Source organism: Delphinapterus leucas, chromosome 4 (assembly GCF_059928025.1).
Source record: "Delphinapterus leucas isolate spDelLeu-1000000601 "Yukka" chromosome 4, BTC_Dleu_Yukka2, whole genome shotgun sequence".
In the NCBI taxonomy this organism is placed as follows: Eukaryota; Metazoa; Chordata; class Mammalia; order Artiodactyla; family Monodontidae; genus Delphinapterus; species Delphinapterus leucas.
The window spans coordinates 29,114,341-29,131,207 of NC_143132.1; the positions used below are offsets into that span (position 1 = coordinate 29,114,341).

Here is a 16,867-nt window from a genome sequence, read left to right on the forward strand (position 1 = left end):
GATAGAAAAACCTGAAATTAAAAATATTTATAGTACTCTTTTCTGAAACTTAGGTAATGGTAAGTTAACACAGATAGTAATAAACTAATATACTTTCTTATTTATTTTAGTTTGTAATTTTACAGTGAAGATAAAGAACATTGAAGTAGAGAAAAGAGAGAAGAAGAGGGAGTGTGGACAAATGACAATGTTTTTCATTGCTTTATTGTTTTGTTTTTTGTAAATAATTCTAACTAGGTACATGAAGGGGAACGCATAAATGAAAGTGGAGAACAAAACAAAACTTCAAATAATCGAGGAAGTTTAGGTAAAAAAATGAGAACTATTTCCTGGACAATGAAGAAAAAAGTGGGTAAAAAGTATATCAAAGCCCTTTCTGAAGAAAAGGTAAGTGTCCTCTGTTAATCACTTGTGTTTTTCTGTTAATATTTTTCTAGGTAGTTTAGAAATATTTGGCAGTTTATGAAGGCCTTCAATGTATTTTCTCCCTCAATAATTGTGCCCAGAAGTTGGGCAGAAGAAAGCATTATCACATTCTCATAGAGAAAATTGAGGCTTAGAAAGATCACACATGTAGTATGTGAAGAACATATGTCATTTATCTTGTAACAAACAGTAGTACATCACTTCTTTTCATTACCAAATGATATTCCATTTTATAGATAAGCCTCATTTTATTCATCCTTTCATCAATTGATGAATATTTGGTTGTTTCCACTTTGGGATTATTTTAAATCATGCTGAATGAATGATTCAGCATGATTTAAAATATGAATATGAATATCTGTGTTCAAATTTTTATGTGGAAGTATTCTTTCATTTCTCTTGGTTATCTGGTAACTCTGTCTGATACTTTGAGAAACTGGCAAACTATTTCCCAAAGAAGTTGCATCATTTTACATTCCCACTAGCAATGTGTGAGAGTTCCAGTTTCTCCACATGCTTGCTAACACTTGTTATTGTATGATTTTTGATGCTACCCATCAAAATGGGTGTGAAATAAATTCTCATTATAGTTTTGATTTCCACTTCCCTGATGACTAATGATGTTGAGAATATTTTCATGTGGCCATTTGCATATCTTTTTTCAAAAAGTGTTTATACAAATCTTTTACCTGCTTTTTAATTGGGTTGTACTTTTATTGTTGCTTTTAAGCTTTTTTAAAAAATATCTTATGGATACAGATCCTTTATGAGATATACGATTTGCGATATGATATATTTTCTCCCATTCATGGATAGTATTTTCATTTTCTTGATGTTGTCATTTATAGAACAAATGGTTATAATTTTGATGTAGTCCAATTTATTTTTTCTTTCATCATTTGTGCTTTTAGTATTGTATTTAAGAAACCATTGCTTAATCTAAGGTTACAAAGATTTACTCCAATGTTTTCTTCTAAGAGTTTTATAGTTGTAGCTCTTAAATTTTGGTGTATGATCCATTAATTTTTCTACACGGTGTGTGGTAGGAGTCCAACTTCATTCATTTGAATGTGGATATTCAATTGTCCCAGCACTACTTGTTGAAAAGACAATTATTTCTCCATTGCATTGTCTTGGCATCCTTGCTGAAAAATCAATTGATCATAAATATATGGTCAGAAATATATGGATCATAAATATATGGATTTATTTATGGACTCTCAATTCTATTCCATTGATCTATATGTCTTACAGCTATTTTCTTATTAATGCATTTCAATAGGATCTGTCCCCAGTACTCTGTTAAAACAGTTGTCACAGTCAGTATTAACCTCTATGTTGCCAAATCGAATGGTCACTTTTCTTTCTTCTTACATGACTTTTCAGCTGTACCTGATGCAAGTGATGATTTCATTACATATGAAACATTCTTTTTTCTTGGTTTCTTTGGGCATTCTTCTGGCTTTCCTTCTTTCTCAAAGTTTCCTTTCTTAGCTCTGCTTTCTTTCCTGTCCTTCTAAATATTGAGTCTTCCTGAGGCTTGTTTCTAGATGTTCTACTAGTTTAGTCTCTCTTCCTAAGTGATCTCATCTTGTCTCATGACTTTTTCACAATTATATCTCTAGCTATGATCTCTCTCTTTTAAAAAAAATATTTTATTTATTTATCTTTGGCTGTGTTGGGTCTTCGTTGCTGTGTGTGGGCTTTCTCTAGTTACGTTGAGCAGGGGCTACTCTTCATTGTGGTGTGCAGGCTTCTCATTGTGGTGGCTTCTCTTGTTGTGGAGCATAGGCTCTAGGCCCGTGGGCTTCAGTAGTTGTGGAGCATAGGCTTAGTTGCTCCGCGGCATGTGGGATCTTCCCAGACCATGGCTCGAACCTGTGCCCCCTGCACTGCCAGGCAGATTCCTAACCACTGCACCACCAGGGAAGTCCCATATGATCTCTTTACTTATCTGTTATACTTATACAACCAACTACTTATTTGATATTATCACTTAGATGCATAATAGATAACTGGAACCTAATGTATCTAAAACGGAATTATTGATTCTCTAAGCTCTACAGAAAGTTTGTTTCTTGTCCAGTCTTCCAAGTAGAAATAGACAACACTGTCATAACTGTAGATGCTGGAAAGAAAGGAGAGGGGGGAGAGAGAGACAGAGACAGAGAGAGAAGAAAGCCTACAAATCACTCAAAATTCCTTCTTTTTCTCACTTTTCACACCAATTCATCAGCATATCCTCTTGGTACTAACTCCAAAGTATACCTAAAACCCTTAACTTCTCCATGTAAATTATTCCTGCTTTAGACTAAATAAACAAACTCTCTTGCCTAGATTACCTAATTGGTTTCCTTTCTTCCACTCTTTCCTCCATAAAACCGATTCTCCACATGAAAGCCAGAAAGATTTTTGAAAAGTCAGATTCAGAACACATCACTCCCTTGGTTAAAATTTTACAGTACCAAAATGCATTCCCTTACTATGATGTGTTCATTCCAGTCCTCTGAGAAGTAGACCCCCAAGAAGGGAATAGACACACCAAAGACTTACTGGAGAAAATGCCTGTGAAGGATAAAGAAGAGAAAGAAAAAATGAGCAAGGAAATCCTTCAGACTACAGTGCAAGTCTGACACCTGTAAAAGGAGAGGAAGAAAGAAGGAGGATCATCCAAGTCTCAGGCTTCAACACTGTTCTAAGAAAACTTTGGCCAGATTGATGGGAAGTCCTTGAACCAAAAGTTTCCATTAGAGAAGCCCCACATCCCACCAGAATGGACTCAAATGGTAGCCCCACTGCTTAAGTCATTGGAACATGGCTTCCTTGCAAACACAGTGATCGATACAGAAGTTGTAGCTGTCAGTAAAGAAGGGTCCCACAGCAAGAGATCTGAGTGCACATTTCCATGGTTACTGAAAGTGCTCTATAAAGCCCTTCCTGAGCTGACTCCAGTCTACTTCTCTGAGCTCACATCCTAATGCTCTCCTTGCTCTCACTCAGCTCCAGCTACCCTGGCCTTGTTGTTTTCCTCTGCATAACCCAAGCTAATTCTGAGTTTAGTTATTTTGTTCTTGCTATTTCTTTTGCTTGGAAAACTGTCTCCAAATCTTCATATAAGTCACATCTTCTTATCATTCAGGTCAAGAATTCAGAGACTCTATTACCTTATGGAGGAGGTCTTTGGAGCCTATTCCCTCTAAATCAGTCAACCTTCCTTCAACCTTAACCCGAGTAGCTAATCCTCTCACATCACCCAGTTTTATTTCCTTCATAGCACTTATTATTCTCTGAAATTGTCTTGCTTACTTTGTTTACACAAACCTCCCCAAACACTACAAACACACACACACACACACATGTGCGCACACACCCTGACAAACTAAAATGTACCTCATTTAAGATAGACCCTGTATATTGTTTCCCATGATATCTCCAGTTCCCCAAACAATGCCAGGTACTTAGAAGGTGTTCTACAAACTTGTGTCGAATAACTGAACAAATGAATAAAAGAATGGATAAAAGCAGAGAATCAAACTGAGCATATATTGTATGTATAGTCTGAATTTTTACCAATGTTTAGAAATGCTCAAAAATGAGGAATATTGAATTATATTTTGATGAATATTAAGAAATTCATAGGCTTTGTTGAAACTATATAAACATGGAAAACATTTGAGATGTTTTCAAGCAGATGTAATTTTTTTTGAAATTGTCTGTCTTTCCTAATTTTATGCAAGATGTGCTTTTCACTTGACTAGGTGGCAAGCACCATATGAGATTTGTAAAGCTTCTTAGATAAGCTTTGCTTTAGAATTGCAAAGTGTGTATGTTTTATTCATATCTAGTGGTCTGGTAGGGTGCAAATAACTGACACGAAGCGACTATGCAGAGTTTAAGCTTGTAATATGAGATCTCAAAGGATTAGTAATGGTGGTAAATAGATGATAAGGAGAACATGAAGAAATAAAAGTGCTTTAACAGATAAAGCACAGATGTTAATAAATCTAGCATTTCTGATTAAATAGTCTTGATACAATATTCATCCTAACTACAAAAATAAACTTTATAATTTCAGTTAAATTCCAAAATGTGGGCTGTTTCATCTAAAGAATTTTTCCCACTATACCATAAAATGTTATGCTTGAAATTGAGCTAAAGATTCATGACACTCATATTTTATGCTGATGTATTCCTAAGTATTTTATTGCTAAAATATGTCTTCTTTGTTAAATCAATGCACACAGTGAAAGTCTCCAAGGAAATCAGTTCTTTGCATTTAACCTCTGATATGATTTTCTGAAGGATGGGGAAGATGGAGAGGATGCCTTACCTTATCGGAACAGTGATCCCACGATTGGAACCCATACAGAGAAGAGCTCCCTCAAAGCCAGTGACTCCATGGACAGTCTCTACAGTGGGCAGAGCTCATCAAGTAAGGGTATAAAATAAGTGACAAGAGTCTAGATGGGAGATCTGGGTTAAGTCCATTAAAAACAACAGATTTATTTCTCTTTGGCTTGTTTGTCAAAATTTCACCAATGTTCCAAATACTTGATAAGAGAAATAGTGAAAATGTAGGATGTGTTGAATCTATAGCAATGCTATTGTCTAAAATAATACATAATATATTAGAATTATGGATTATTTTGAAACTTTTAGCACTGTGGTCAGCAAGGCTCTTGAGGATATGCCTCCAAAAGATTATATTGCATGATTAAATCAGAATCCCTACAATAAAGTGTGCTGAGGAGAACTAGCATTATTTTGAGTCCAAATTTTTTAAATGAATTGAAGTATTCAGGAAACTAAAATCCTGTTTTCTCTTTTTCTTTCCCTTTCTCTCCCCCTCCATGTACTTCTTCCTTTCCTTTTCTCTTCCTCTCTTTCTTCCTTCCCTCTCTCCCTACCTCCTACCTCATTCCCCTCCTTCCTTTCTGTCTTCCTTTTTTCTTTCTTTCTTTCTTTTGTTTTCTTTCATTTTTTCTTTATTCCTTCCCTGTCCTGCCCTCTGTCATGTTTTCCTTCCTTTCCTTTCCTCTTTATCCTGAAGTATTCTGAAAAGATCAGGACATCTGCATCAGTTCTAACGTTTACTTTTTAGGTTTCCATTCAGCATTAGCCAGTAAAGAGTGAAGTAGTATGTAAACACTAAATAGTAGGAATATCACCAATTAGTGACAAAAAGGAATCAGCATGTGTTCAATAAGAATTTTCTAAAAACATCATTTCTACCAAAGAAGTCACTCAGGCTTCAGTCACATGTCCTGCTACAATATTTGAACGAAACTACTGATACTACAGGGTGCCTTATAATTTTTTTTATATGCACACTGTTACTTATCCCTCTAATCTTTTCAGGGCTTTTAAATGTTTTTTGCAAAGTTTATTTTCCATTTCATTTAAAATCAACTGCTTCTGTTATTTGAAGATGGATCACAAAGACCAGCTGCTGCAAATATCCTGAATTTTATTCCTACTTTCCTACTGGTTGTAGAACAGTTATTTTGTGAAGAAAAAGCTAATACAGAAGCATTTGAGGGATATATTTTTGCATGTGTGAAATTCAGATTTTATTAGTATTCATTTCTGCTGGAAGTTTTAAAATTCAAAATTGTAATGCCAAATATGGGTAGAATTTTATAACTTGAATATACAATGAAAAGCCAGGGACTGGAGTGGTCGTGGAAGGGAGGGTGTGAGGAGATGGGGATCTACTTAGCTATTATCATAAACAACTTAATTTCTGTGACTAGACGCAACTCATCTTTCTTTTACACCAGTCCATATTTAAAAAAAACAAAAAATGGAGAATTGCTAAGGATCTTTCTCTTATTTCTATACTTATTTGAAAGAATGGCAGAGATACTGGGGCTGTTCCCTCATGAAGCAGAGCACTGAAAGGCCACAGTGAAGGAAAAAAATGAGGTGACAAGTGAAAGCAGTAGGGAGACTCAGAGTTACTTCCACTGAGAACCATTCTTTCCCCCAGGCAGGCAGGAAAAATGGAATCTCTTTTTTTTCCCCCTTGAGGTTCAAAATCAGAAAGGAAGAGGACCAGAGAGCAAGGATTTGGAGCAGTTTAAAAAGCCCAGTTTAGAACAATTTTGAACAGTTTAGGAGTACAGACATTGGAACACACTTCCTCTTTCCCTGACGCTCACACAACAAGCAAAAATGCTACCTTTTATACACAGAGATGTTGCCTCAAAATGGCTTTTGGTACACAGTAGGAAGTCTGAGACACTATTTTTGCTACATTGTGATAAGTTGTAGGGAAGCTTGTGGTCTTATGCTTTGATCATTCCTGATCAATAGCACACAAAGATCAAACTGTCACTATAGGTTTCTGCCTCTGTTTACACGTACAAAATTAATTATCTGGTTTGTACAGGGAATTAAGTCTCTACTGTCTGCCTCTTTAGCAAGTATCCAATGCTCAAAGCACTGTGCTACTGGATCAGACGATAGAGACTGAAGTAAGAGTGTTTGGTTTGGTGGTAGAGGAAAGAATGATCAGGTTGACTGGAGAAAGATCAGAAATGGCTCAGAGGACAGAAGTCACTGGTGGAAAATGACTGGGAGGCAGAAACAGGGATCGGTCATTTAGGACTGCCTCAGGAGGCTGGCATCCAATGCTTCAGCATTATTCCTGCTTAGTTATGTCCAGGTGATGGTTCAGAATGTTATGAACCTTCAGTGAGAACTGTTAACCTCTGCTTTGCCTATATCAGGTGGAATAACAAGCTGTTCAGACGGTACAACTAACCGGGACAGCTTTCGACTCGATGATGATGGCCCCTACTCTGGACCATTCTGTGGCCGTGCCCGCGTACATACCAGTTTCACACCGAGCCCTTATGACACTGACTCCCTCAAAATCAAGGTGTGTGCACATCATATCCGCATTCTGTATGGTTTGTCTAGGGCTGGGTGTATGATCTTTTTCAGGAAGTGCAAGTATGGGGAACTAGGGGGTGAGTGCGTTCTTCCCAATAGGAGAACTGGGGACTGGTGTACTATGGCAGGAGTTCAAACAAAACATGAGAGGTAGGGTAGGAGGATCAGTGTTTTGAGGCTATTTGCAAAAGTTGCATTATGTAGATAATGTAGAATCAGAGCTTATTCGGGAAGAAGGAATTGTCTACATTTTTCTGAAAATCAAAATCCTCACAAGTTGCTGGAGGTGCCCAGTTCTACCTGAAGCCAAGGAGAGGGAGAGAAAATGGAAATATCAGGCAAGAGCCCAGCAGAGCAAACGCTTTGGGAACCTGACTTGGCCAGGCAACTTCAATACTTGAGTCAATACTTGCAAATGCCATGAGTAACCTGACAACTTTCTCTCTGTGATATTCCCTCCTGAATTCCCTTTTTTTATTCTTATCCTCTTCGTTCATTTTCTTTTGCTGTGAGGGCTTCACAACACATAGGTTGCACCACCATTTGTGCTGCCTAAGGGGACATTTGTGGAGCTCGAGTAGGACACAATAAGGAATCCCACAGACACACTGGGTGTTGAATACTGTTGCTGACCATCCTGGGTCTTATCCGAAATGAAATTGGATTTTTGCTTGTGATCTGTGGGCTTCCCTGTAATGTATATTTTTTTACAAGTTTAAAGGATAATAAGAAGGATGTAGCATAGGACTTCCATACTTTGAAACTTCCCCTAGAGCTTCTGGGGATTTTCTAGGTCTGCTTAGCTGATCCCATCTAGCCTAGGATTTGATTCCCTATAGTTCAAGACAGGAAAAACTAGGTGAACAGCTCATAGGGTCTGAAGGGCAAACTATCATAAATTGGAAAGACCAGATCTTTTAATCACATTGAATTCTACTATTACAAATAAAATCCATGTTTTAGATGGAAGAATACACATTCACAGAGCAGCAGAAAAAAATATTTTTAGTAGCAGACTTAATGCTTTGTTTGAGGGTAGACCCTTAAAATGGCAAAAATATCAGAATCTGTAATGTCATCTCTGAGGTAGAAAGCTGTAAGTCTCAACGGAGTAACTATGACACAAATGTAGACACTATACTTGCATAGAAATCAACTTTCTTTACAAAAAAATACCCTGTGGAGTTTTCTACTCTTACCAATAACTCCTGCAGTCTTACTCTTAGATGTGAATAAAGAGAAAGACCAACTGGTTTGTCTATCCCAATGCATTTCATTCATACTTCAATCCAAACTTTGCTGTGGAGCTCAATCTAAGTGTTAAATAAGTAATTAGTAATTAATTACTAATTAATCTAGGATAATTAGCTTAATTTATCCTTAGTGCATATATACTTTTGTTACATATTTGCTATGTACAAAGTTCTGAACATTTTCATTATTTTAGATGGATACAATACTTGAGGTGGATTTATTTCACACTGTAGATGAATTTTTCAGATGAACTAGAAGCACAGACAGTCATAGACTTGTCTTTCTTCCCCTTCCTTACTTGGGACCCCCTCCAGGAATGATAGCTTGAGCTTTGCTACATATATATTGTTTTGACAGGGTAAATAAAAAGAGCATTACTTTTGAGTTCAAACAACTTAGGCTTGAGTTCTGGTTCTGTCACTAACTTCCTGTAAGCTCTTGGGAAATTATTTAATGCTTGCATTTCTTTTTCTGTAATATTTAGAGTAATAATGACACCTCGCATATATATCTAAGAGGTGTGTTGTGGGCATAAAATGACTTAATGAATGCAAAAGTGTTTTGTAAACTATAGGATACTCTACAAATATAAGTTGATAAGTTGATATGATACCAAAAACATAAACACATCATCAAATACATTTAGGAGCCTTTCTTCAAGTATGTTGGGGTTTTTTTCAATATTACTAGTAAATAGTTTCCTTAAACTTTTAAAAGAAATTTCCTCTTAGATTTATTTTTAACTCTAAACCCCCTTAGTGTAATGCCCTCATTATTCTAATTTTCGATGATTCCATTCTTTCTACCAATTGTCATGGGCACCAGAGTTCTCTGAAATCTAATTTGTATATTTCTTTGTCTTTAGAAAGGAGATATCATAGACATTATCTGCAAAACGCCAATGGGGATGTGGACAGGAATGTTGAACAATAAGGTGGGAAACTTCAAATTTATTTATGTGGATGTCATCTCAGAAGAAGAAGCAGCCCCCAAGAAAATAAAGGCACACAGAAGGAGTGGAAAGGAAAAACCTAAGACTCTGCAGGAGTTCTTAGAGAGGATTCACCTTCAGGTTAGCAAACCTATGGCCTGTTTGATTCTGGTGGCATACGGATGGAGTAATTGAGAATGGGTCAGTGTTTGTTTAGTTAAAAAATACATGACTTACAGAAAGGGAAAAATCTGTTTTCCAAAAACAGTTTATATATACCCTTTATTACTTTTATTATGCGAGGACAGGTCTTGATATAACATCCTTTGGACTAAACTCTAATGGTACTTAGCAGTCACAGTAGAGATTAGGTTGAGAAAGTGCAGTGAAAAATGAAATATACTTGGGAGAATAAAAGTCCAGAGAAAACATGTAATGAGAATGATAAAGAGAATATAAAGAGTGAAGGTAAAGATTCAGAGAATTGAAAGGAGAAATGAAAAGAAAATTGTATTTTCTATAGATCAGAGATCAAAAGCAAGTCAAGAGAAGATAACTAAATTAATTGTTTTTAAAGTAATTTGTTAGGAAACAGTGATCATTAAGCCCTCATAATGATTGTGTTAAGAAAACTGTGTTGTCTTTATTTAAAATCCAATTATTTTCTTGTTACATTAGAAAACTTTTTATGAAATATCTATGTTGTTAAATGGCATGTACATACAATATGCCTAGCCTCACTCAATTTACTGTTTTGCAATCCATTTCTAAAATTAACACAGCAGTACTTTGATAGTTTTCAAAATTCATCAAGACAATAGCCAATTAATCTTTCCTTAAGTGGTTTTCCTGAATTATCTAGTTGCATTCTTGCCTGTAGACACATTACATAGGCCTTTCAATATTACTATTGGTGTCCCCCAAATGGGGTACTCCTTGGAGGAAGCACAGGTTTGAATCCTGCTTCAGCTACTTGTTTGTTCTGTGACCTATGAAAAAACCAAGGTCTAAGGAAGTGAAATACCTTACTCAAGAATCCACAGTTAGTTACATCAGGATGGGAATTTTTTTTTTTTTTTTTCTGTTCTAACACAGTGCTCCTTCTAGGATACATCACTTTTAAAAGAGTTGAATTGCTACTCCTTCTTTCCCTTTTTTAAAAATAAATAAAGGGCTAGTAATAAGTTCTTTCTGATTACTTAAAACTTTTATACCTCCTCTTACTCAATTTTAGTAACTAAAATAAGGATATTGAAATTATGATCAAGTAAAATGGGAGGAATATCTGAGAAAGTTGAAAAGCGTTTCAAATTTACTTTGCATTTCTATTGTTAGAGAGAAGTTACATAAATAACATAACAGACTTTGAAATCAGAAGCCTATGAATTTTAAACTAATTTATATTGATGCAAATGATGGACAAAATATACATGATAAGAAATGGAAACAATACTTTTCCCAACCACAGTGCTTTCATGCTTAATGAAAGCTTTTAAATAAATAGAAAGTCTGAGATTCCTTAGGTTTCTATAATGCCTTTCAACCAAAATGCTAAGTATACTTTTTTATATAAATTGGGTCTATTTCAAATTCATTTTTTAACCTACTCCAAGAAGTTAATAAGGGTAGATGATTTTGCAACCAAGCAAACAAGAAAAGATATAGATCCAGAAATATTATTATAATATACTGTATTAGAGGCATTTTATTGACAGACTTAATAACATACTAGCTTTGTCAATTTCACTATTTGAGAAGTGAAAAACTGCCAAATGGGATGAATGATCCAGGTATTTAATTGATCCATGATTTAGCATTGTATAGCTTAAGGTAGTCATTTCTTCTTTACATTTGTCCTTCCAGAAGGTGAGAACTGTACAACATACTGTTTAAATGTCCCCAAGTTCATATGTGGAAAACTAGTACAAATAAAATAAAGTTAAGCAAAAGTTCTGTTGGCACCTTTGGTTTTCATGCATGCCTACACTTTTTTTTTTTTTTAATCTAAAGAGAACTAAAAATAAAATATTTGAATCTGACTATCTTATATTATGCATATTTTTTCTTCCCCACAGGAATACACCTCAACACTTTTGCTCAATGGTTACGAGACCCTAGAAGATTTAAAGGATATAAAAGAGAGTCATCTCATTGAATTAAACATTAAAAATCCAGAAGATAGGATGAGGTTGCTATCAGCTGCTGAAAATCTTCTTGATGAAGAAAGTAAGTACGCACACCTACTCTTCCCCCTAGCTGAGAATCACAGTTTAATGTAAACGGTAAGATCATTAAAAACAAAGCCCCAGTTTTATTTACTGAGAATCATGTAAAGCATTCTTTCCAATAAAATAAGTATTTTCTTATACATTTGGAAACAACAACTCTGGTCAAATATATCATTAGAAAGAGGGCCTTTTTGTCCTTACTGGATTCAGGAAACAAAAGGGCTTTTCTGGGTACCTCATTTAAATTCTGCAGAGCTATTAATTTACACACAAGTGGATGTCCACATTCCCCAAAACTGAGGGAGTTAGAAACAAATATTTAGTGACAGCACGAGCCATTAGCGAGAAATGTCATATGCAACTTCTGTAGAACAGCACAGAGCATCGCTCTGAGCTAATGAGCCTTCGCTCCACACAAGAAAATTCGTTTCATTACCAAAGAGTCACATCTTGTGTTTACAGTATTCTTTCAAAATGCTATAATAGCTTGCAAAAATATTCAGCACTTACTTTTATTATCTGAGATGGTTCTCTGTATTTGTAAGTATAAACTAAAGATGGAGTAACACATGTAGATTCCCTTGAATATTGGCTACGCTAACTGGATTTGTAAAGATGGGATAGCTTTTGTTTTTACAACTGCCCAATCTGAGCATTCTTCTTATTAAATCTGGCCAGGCTCCCAAAACTCTGAGTTCAGGGAGTGCCAAACTCTGCAAGGAGTATTTTGTTAGAAAAAAGGGGGGAAGGTGTCTAATTTTAAAGGAGAAAAAGAACTTAGATCATCTAATCCAACCTTCTCTTTCACAAGTAATATTAATAATAATCATTAATTATCCTTTGAACATGTTCTCTGACCAAAACTTTAAGCCAAGATCTTTACATTTATTTTCTTCTTTAATGCTCTCCACAACTCCGTGAGCTAGTATCATCCCTATTTTTATAATGAGAAATTGAGAAGATAAGCAACTTGTCCAAGCTCACGCACTTAGTGAATTAGAAAGCTAGGACCAGTGTTTGTGATGCTATGTTATACTTTCTTACACAGCCCAGACTGAGAGTAAAGAGGAAAGTTCTATTTAGGACCCAGGTCTCCTGACTGTCCCTTCGTGAGCTTTCCTATATCCTCCCTCATATGCCTCACAAAATGGCATAGTTGAACTGCACATGTGTATTATACACTGGCCTTTTATCTAGTGAGAATTAATTTACTTTTTTAGAAACTGTACCTTACTTAATCCTTACTTACTGTCTTGAGTTTGCATAGATCCTCATCCTGTTCAAAGAGTTTTCACATGCATCACTAATTTGACACCCGCAGAATTGATTTCATCCTTTGGCCTAGGAGTTTGCATGCATTCTTTGAAGTTGTGGAGGCTAGGAGATGCAGAAGAGAGAGGAATCGGGTCACAGAGGCAGACACAGGTCAAACTTAAGAAAGTAGCCTATTTACTCAAAAGTACAAGCCAAAACAAAACTGATCAGTGTAAACTGGTATAGCAATATCTTCAAAGGAAATGAGGCAGTTTCTTTCACATCTCATCATTTCAGAACATGGATCCTCACTAAGCAATATTACGCTAAGAAATGGATTCTGTAGATTTCTTGTAATTGATAATTTTCAGTGTCATTGTCAATGCTCTCCGAAATAAGTTGATGCTGAAGTAGAGGGAGGAAGAAGAGTTTTTTTTGAGCACTTGTAAATAATTGCTTTTCGTCTACAATAACATCCATGTAGGTATTTTGCCCATTTTATAGATGAGAACATATTGCAGAGATGAATTTCAAAGAGGCCAAACAGCTAGATTAGTAGCAGAGCTGGAGTTTTAATCAAAGGCAGTCTACTCTAAAAATCCAAGTTCTTTCTTCCACACATACAAACTGGTAGATATGAATAGAACAGTGACTATTTGAAAATTCAAGTCTTCTACTGCTTAGTCAATTTTCCCAAGAGCTTCAGTTCAGTTTTCCATCTCAGAAAGTGGAAGTTAATATTTAAGTGAGAACGGAAACTTTGCGACAGCATGACGCCCTGAAAGGTGAAAGGCTACTATGGCCTCATTGAAACAAGATTTGTGAATGAAGGGGGATTTGTGAATGAAGGGGCCTGAGAGCCATGGGAAACAGGGCTTTCAGCCAGACAAGTGTGCTCAGCAGAGACCCACAGAGGGAAGCTCAGTCCAGTGCCAAAGGCATGGGCCACTGAAGGCCTCCCTCATCACCCATCTACTTTCCATGTTAACAAAAGAATAACTTATGGATGATGCCATATTAGAGCTAGGTGTAATTTTAAAGACCGTCTGACCCAAATTCTTCCTATACAAGATGGGGAAACTAAAACTAAAGTAGATAAGTAGCCTTCTCAAGGTCACATACCTAGAACCCAGTCTCCTAAATCTATTAGAAATACATTCTGCTACGCCCTGGTCTCTGAAAACAAAAGACAGTATCTCCAAAGCATGATGTGACTTTCCATGTTTGACCTAAAAAAGTAAAAATTCCCTGAATTATTTCTCTTTATAAAACTTCAGAAAACAGTACTTGAAGGTCACTAGAGGTAGATCATTTAATAATATCCAGTAATGTACAAACATACCCACACTGAGTCAAATTCTGGGAGATGAAAAATGGACAAAATGTAGATTCGACCAGTGTTTGTTGTCAACATACAGCCCTGAGATTTTTCTTCCTTTAATCTTACCGGTCTAAAGTAGTATTAGAATATACATGTCAAAAAGATGCATATTGCACGTTAGGCTATTCTGACTGAAAGCTATTTATCTTATATGAAGCTGCTTTGCTCAAGAAATAAAGAAGAATGACTTCTATTTGTTGATAAGATGGTGAGTTCTGATGATTCGGCACCATGCTGCTGCATGCTTATTTTTATCTATTCTCTACTCTGTGAATCATATCTTCTACAACCATGCTAAAGATTAAATGCACAACCTTCGTGTACCTTGAATGATAAAGACCTTGAACGTATGGTTGTATAGAACTGAGACGTTATGAAAAACAAACGCATGTCATAGTCATAGGTTAAAAATAGTTAGCTTTTTGTGCGTGTTTAAGAATGGGGTATGCAAATTGGCCAGGATTTTATGTATGCATTTTATTTTGATCACTGAATAATGTCAGTTTGGGGGAATGTCAATAAATTCCTAGTTTAGAGTTTCATTGCTTCTTAGGTTGGAAACTGGAAAGTTTTGCTTTGCTTATCATTCAATATAAAAATTGAGCAGAGTGGGCCCCTGTTTTGAGGGCAGGAGTTAAAGCTTTGAGATTAGGTAGAAAAGACCACAAGCTCCATGTGAGCCTTTAATACATCTAGAGGGACCAAGAGGATGGGGGATGGAACAGGGACAAACAGAAATCTAAGACTTAGAGCAAGCAATTTCCCTGTTCTCTTAGGCCAAAATAGATAGCATTGTACCCACTCTGACCTTGAAAATGTTAACCGGATTAAACTTTTTTAGGTCACTACTTGACAGGAGGTAAAGTTGCTTCTCCAAGAAGCTGACAGTAGGGCTGGCGAGTGGTGTTAGGGCTGATCACAGTATTACCTCTGGAGTAGAATAACGACTTTGGGTTCTGCAATCCCAGGCAAGACCAGTACAGAGATATTCTGAATTTGTTCTCAAGTTGCATTAGAACTGAGCAGAATTAGGCTACTGGCTCCTTCAGCTGGGAATCTAGATGAGGTTAGAAGAAGAAGAAGAATTAGGGTGAAGTACTCAGCTCTTGAAGGAGCAAAAGAGCAGAATCTGTTTATTTTGTGCACATTAGATTTTCTCTATTTATCTTCTGAATTTTAAAATTGTTTGTTTACTTTGAGTAAATATTCCCAGCAAGGAAAAAAGAGAATAGAGAATATATGTGTGTGTGTTTTTCCATAAACACAACCTTCAAAACCCCTTTGCCTTGCTGAGAAATGGCTCTTTAAAATAATAAGATAGGTAACTGCTGTTTATAGTTAAACAGCTCTTTTTATTCTGAACTTGTTTCTCTTTTCATACATTTAGAAGCACTTTGATGTGTCTTAAAAGTGTGTCTATGAGAATGTGTACTATTGTCCTTGGGGAAAACAGGTGATGGAAATATCTTGTTTTCCCCATAACAGAGGGATAATTAAAATTTAAATTGGAAACCAAAAGCAACTTAGTAACAGAATAAACAGACTATACTAGAATCTGTCTATAACGTATTGGAGGTTACTACCTGCAACCTTTGTTTGCAGTGTTCAGTGAGGAGGAAGGGGGGGGAGGGTGGGTTGTGTGCCAGGCTGTCAGCACCAGCTGTGGTCACAGCAGCCCCTCATTGCTCAGCTATCCCCAGTTGTGTCTTCCTGCCTGCCTCCCTGCCCCAAACGATACAGGGCAAATGGCAAGGCCCAGCCAGGAGCCTGGAACATGAGCTGCCAGCAGGGGAGGCTTGTAGCTATGCCAAGCAGCAGTCCAGCAGTTGGCCTGACAGTGTGCCAGGGTAGCCTGGTGCATTAGCCCCTGACATGCATGCCTGGCGTTTCCAACCCACTTGCCGTATGATTTGGATCTAGAGTCAAGAAATGTGGGGCCTTTAAGAAAATATATGCTAACTATCCACAGAGACGGAGAAGGCACCCAGGCATTTTACATTTATGTATTTATAAATATGCACTTAATATCTATTTCTAGTCATAGAAATTTTGCTTTATGAAATTTACTTTCTTCAGATTTTTTTGGTTTTACCCCCTAAGATTGAAATTATGTTAGATGCCATATTCTGTATAATAAAAAGAACAATAAAATGAAATAGAAACATTTTGTACTTCAACCAGAGAACAATCTCCAGAGGAAAGAGTTCATAGAATTTTCACCTCAGTCACTTATAATGTCTGTACATGTAGGGCATTCCTGTACTTGTTTTTATATTGCACTGTGATTGTGTACTAGGCATGGCTTTGTAGTGTTTACCCTGGCCAAACAAGACCGAATTCTCTATTACGATGTACCTTCCCAAAGCCCCTAGCACCACACTTTGCATTGAGTGGATGGTAACAGATGCTTGTAGAATGCATACATGTTGAATGAGGGAGTGAAGAGATCTGCAAATAGTGAGCAAAACTTTTTTCTGTTTATAAAACTTAAAGTCC

General features: G+C 36.4%; 1 protein-coding gene across 2 annotated transcripts in view; it reads left to right on the forward strand.

Moving 5' to 3' along the window:
- Positions 1–16,867, forward strand: part of SAMSN1 (SAM domain, SH3 domain and nuclear localization signals 1) — a 109,034-nt gene that overhangs the window by 85,645 nt on the left and 6,522 nt on the right. For both annotated transcript variants that reach the window (XM_089910383.1, XM_022576853.3), the window contains 5 exons: positions 238–387; positions 4,729–4,858; positions 7,158–7,309; positions 9,443–9,649; positions 11,584–11,734. In XM_089910383.1, the coding sequence (XP_089766509.1) occupies positions 238–387; positions 4,729–4,858; positions 7,158–7,309; positions 9,443–9,649; positions 11,584–11,734 (790 nt within the window). The remainder of the gene's footprint in view (positions 1–237; positions 388–4,728; positions 4,859–7,157; positions 7,310–9,442; positions 9,650–11,583; positions 11,735–16,867) is intronic.